The sequence below is a fragment of the Anomaloglossus baeobatrachus genome, chromosome 2 (assembly GCF_048569485.1).
Source record: "Anomaloglossus baeobatrachus isolate aAnoBae1 chromosome 2, aAnoBae1.hap1, whole genome shotgun sequence".
NCBI lineage: Eukaryota > Metazoa > Chordata > Amphibia > Anura > Aromobatidae > Anomaloglossus > Anomaloglossus baeobatrachus.
Genome location: NC_134354.1, coordinates 283,825,229 through 283,830,029, shown reverse-complemented (window position 1 = coordinate 283,830,029; position 4,801 = coordinate 283,825,229). Strand labels below are relative to the sequence as shown.

The following is a 4,801-nucleotide window of genomic DNA, read 5'->3' as shown; positions in this document are numbered from 1 at the left end:
ATTTAAGAAGGTTACAAACTCATCAGGAAATAAAACACTTGTTGGTGAACATCCATAACTGTCAAAGAATATTGCCTTCTTATCATCGAAAAGTACAATCAATATCCAATGTCGCCCACTTTGTCCGGAACTGTCTGTATTCACGATGTAGGCAGCGGGTCTCTGGCTCACTCTATATGCCGGTAGCAAATCACACGGAAACACTCCAGCAAATATGCGTCCTGTATAATAATCAGACTTCAACAGGTTTGTGAGCTAGAAGTTATCCATAATTAGATGTAATCAAATAGTACTTCTCTTCTATGGTTGATTTCAAGTATAGTTGTGTTGATGGCATATACTATCATATTTACAGTATGCGGGGTAGCTAGCGCAAACCGCACTTCAGCACGTAGGTTACCCGATTTAACGAGCGAGAAATGACCACCAGGTTCTTGATCTGGTGATAAATCAAATGCAAACAATGTGAACCCGGCCATAAATTCTTCACGATCTATCGCCAGAGCATGATCAGATTTTAAACGGCCAGAAACATGAGCCAAAGACATAAATTCGCGGACGGGTAAGTCATCATTGAAATTAGGTTGGAAAGGGCGGGCGGGAAATGGTTGGCCGTCCAGATAAAGCGATGCAAGGCTTATATCGTAATGGTGGAAGCACAACGAGTTTTTATTGTACGATCCGCTAAAGGCTTCATTATCTACAAAGCCCAATATAACAGTTTTTGGAATTTGTCCCAAGAAGAGGTTCTCGTGGTTTGTAATTCGCGTGCCGGCTGGAATACTGTATACTTTCATGCAGGCCCTATCAATAGCGTATTTGGCAGTTGCGGCTAGTAGGGCCTGACTGTGACCTATACGTACAGCTGGAGAGACTTGCACTCTCTTCACATAGAGTGACGCTTGTAAGATCTGCACTTTATATGGTTCTGCATCACCAGACATCAAACAAAAAGTGTCCTTATTCCTCGACAACTTGATCTTGAGGTCAAGCCCATTCAGTACGAGCTTTGGTTGATTAAATACATCTCCAAAAATTGGCCCTAATAGATCTACAGTCTTAGAGTTCCTGGTTATACGCGCTATTTTGACAAATCCAGCATTTAGACCATCCAAGGCCCGATCATTATGATGACCTGCAGTGTCTTTATAGAACAATCCAGCGGTAAACTGTGTCGATAGTGTTTGCGTGCTGTAATTTAAAAGAGTTTCAATGTACGCTCTATAGCTGTAGAGGTTATCCGACTGCGAGATGAGGCGATCTCCAAGAGTGATATCGACCTGATTAAACAATGTTGTCAGGGGGTAATTTATAAACGCAACACGCGCACCATCGCCGATAGCCGTATTATCTTGTTTCACGATACGGCAATTTATGTACAGTAGGGTATTGTTCAGATCATAATAATATTCACCGCTCCCCGATATGAAAAATTCCAGGGGGGCATTGTCCGACAGAGCCGCAATAGGTTGTACTTCTACAAAAAGCGATTTCTCAATACTTGTTTGCGTAGGGGGAATGACAAAAATATCCAGTTCAGATTTTGCGCACTCTACAGAAGCATCATGTACGAAAGCCATTATAGTTGATTAGAAGATGTCGTCCACAGAGCGTCTTACTCTTTTCTGACGATTTTGTCTCTTGGTGGGTTTTTTATTCATGAGCATTGGGGGCTGTGAATAGCGCACACATCTTTTTCTTTTTTGTGGTTTTTTAGCAATATAAACTATGCCGGAGCCCTCCTGCGGGGGTGTGTTTATTCGATTCATTACGGCTGATGAGAGGGATGTGACCGCATCTTTAGCAATGTTTTTGACAGCAGTCTTCACATGAGGCTTTACTATTTCCAGTCCTCTCCTGAATAATGGCACGGCTCTTCTAAAAAGCCCTCTAAAAATTCCGGCAAGACCGGCACCATACATGTACTCATCACCGCGAAAACCCTCTAATCCATGACCCGATTGCGCTATGTAATATCTGGCATAGATGGCGGGGTCACCATATACCCTCTGAGACAGCATTTTTCTGTGTCAACACCTCCGCGGTCTAAGATGCAATCGAACAATACTTTTTCCGTACTTGAATTTAACAGGGGTTCCCTGATCTGATAATATAGAGATTGTCACAGAATCGAAATGTTGTTTACAAAGGGGCACATAATCGGGTCTTGTGTACTGAATGGTGACAATTTCGCTGGTCTTACCAGCTACCTGAACAGTTCTCAGAAGTTGCACGTAGCTGTCACCTACAAGCTGATGTTGAATTATATCTGTGTACACATATAATGTATAAAATCCGTCTTTTATATCTGCATACGACTTCTTCCGCTCCAGCTGTGGGTTATCTACAGAGGCCTCAATAAAGGGTTTTAGTCCTAAAATACGTGACAGTTTTGGGCCTGGAGCAAATTGTATCGTCGCTGGATCTGACATGGTAACACTTCTCTTTACCTCATCGTATCGAAGTTTAAAACCATCGGGTGCCACCTTCAAAACATCAATACGCTCATTAATGGCTCTTATGAGATCAGTAATGTTTGAATAAAACCCTGATTTCAAATAAAATTCTTTAAATATATCACCGCGGCGTGCTATAAAGAAATTTCCGTCATTCTGCTCAAACGTGTACCATGTATGCGGATATTGAATCTCGGTGAGCGCAACTTCAAAGGGCCCAGAAAGCTGTACAGGTTTTGCCAATTTAGTGGTATAAGTTGATATCGTGTTTTCGGGGTACATCTTAGAAGAAGCATTACACGGTAGTGTTATATAAAATGAGCTCTCCTCCATGGTTTATATGTCCGTCAGCTGGTCTTCTGTAATCCAACTGTTAAATGTTGTCGGGTAACCAAGCCATTTCACTAGACAATGTGTTGACCCGCGAATACGCTTTTTTCTTAAAACCTTTTCAATTCTGTAGATGCGATGCTCATCCAAAGGTATTTTTTGTATTTCTTCTTTATAAAATGAACCACTGATTTCTTCACCGTTTAAATCAGCAATTTTATAGAGGGGTTTTTGAAATTTGGTGTTGATGGCCGTAATAACAAATATTTCATCCGTGTACGTTTGTTCATATCCCTTAGCGAAGATACCTTTATATCGTGACACTCTCACATGATCACCAATTTTTAAAGAAGGTTTAATAGGCTTAGCACGGACACTAGAAGCGTAAATATTTTTCCAGATTTGTAGCGAGTTACGCTTTGTCACATCAACAGGCCTGCATCGAATTGTAGTATGATAGCTATGATTATAGCTATACACCAGATCAGGTAAAATGTCAATATACCTAAAGGTGTTATGGAACGTGAGATAACGCCACATACGAGTTTTCAATGTACGATTAAATCGCTCCACCAAGGCTGCTTTTACGATATTGTTTGTAAAAAATTGATGAATGTTATATATTTTACATACACGTTTCACGGCATTATTCATAAATTCTTTGCCACGATCCGTCTGTAATTTCTTTGGTATGCGTTGATCATTTTCAAATATTAATTCGAGCGATCTGGCAACAGTTGTACCGTTCTTGTTTGGTAAGGCCACGCACCACGCAAATTTTGATAAGATATCTATAACTGTAAGAATATATCTTATACCATCATTTTCACGGGAATAATCAATCATACTGACGAGATCAGCTTGCCACTGTATATCAACATCTCCCACGAGAACCTTATTTGTTAAGAATTTTTTTCTCGCTGGTTTGTGTAAAGTATATGCATCTTGATTATTCAGCCAATTAAGCACCTCTGTCTTTTTAATACCTTGATTGCGTGCTACACGGAATAGACTTTCAGCACCGCCAAAGGAACCAACATTTTTTGGATCGAAATACTGTTTTTGTAATATTTTTTCACAATGCCGAGACACCATGATAAAAGTGATGTGATGCGAATCAAGACCCGAATGGTTCCAATAACTACACAAGAGCCCGAGGCCCCAATACACCACACAAACCCGTCTTTACATTCCCAAGATATTGCTGTAGATGACTGCAACAATGCATCTCCAACTTCACAAAGCAACTCACATATTGAAACACATGCTGAAAATGTACATGATCATGATTTCGCTGGTGATATTGTTGATGATGCTGAAGGTAATAATCTACAGGACGCTAATGCTAGTGGCGATAATGTACGGGGCACTGATAATCCTGTCTTTTTACACCATTTTTTATCACCATGAAAGACAGCTCCTCAATTTCAACGCACGCATGCATAGCGATCATTTCAGGTTTGTAAATTTAGAGCGTATACAGTCATTTGTAGAGGCCATGGACATTGTCCATGATGCCATTCAATCATTACTAGAGTTGAGCGCGGTTCGTGGTTCGTGGTTCTCCAGTTCTAGGCTCGAGTGATTTTGGGGCATGTTCTAGATCGAACTAGAACTCGAGCTTTTTGCAAAAGCTCGATAGTTCTAGAAACGTTCGAGAACGGTTCTAGCAGCCAAAAAACAGCTAAATCATAGCTTGGTTTCTGCTGTAATAGTGTAAGTCACTCTGTGAATCAAACTATTATCACATTTCAGTGTATAGTGTGCGTGAACAGCGCCTTCAGATCACTGCTGTTTCTATAATGGCGATCGCCATTTTTTTTTTTTTTTTCTTGTCTTCCTTCCCTAAGCGCGCGCGTCTTGTGGGGCGGGCCAGCATGTCAGCCAATCACAGACACACACACAGCTAAGTGGACTTTGAGCCAGAGAAGCAACGGCATGTGTGATAGGATCTGCATGTCACATGTCCCTGCATTATAAAACCGGACATTTTCTTCACGAACGCCATTATCTGC

At 41.0% G+C, this 4,801-nt stretch overlaps 1 protein-coding gene across 1 annotated transcript; it reads right to left on the bottom strand.

Moving 5' to 3' along the window:
* Positions 1 to 272: 272 nt before the first annotated feature.
* On the bottom strand, positions 273 to 1,580 carry LOC142289699 (uncharacterized protein F54H12.2-like). The gene has a single exon (XM_075333624.1). It carries the CDS (start codon positions 1,578 to 1,580, stop codon positions 273 to 275), a length of 1,308 nt encoding a protein of 435 aa, XP_075189739.1.
* Positions 1,581 to 4,801: the final 3,221 nt, after the last annotated feature.

Coding starts and splice junctions, on each gene's coding strand:
- LOC142289699 (XM_075333624.1), bottom strand. CDS start 1,580: ATGGCTTTCGTACATGATGCTTCTGTAGAGTGCGCAAAATCTGAACTG.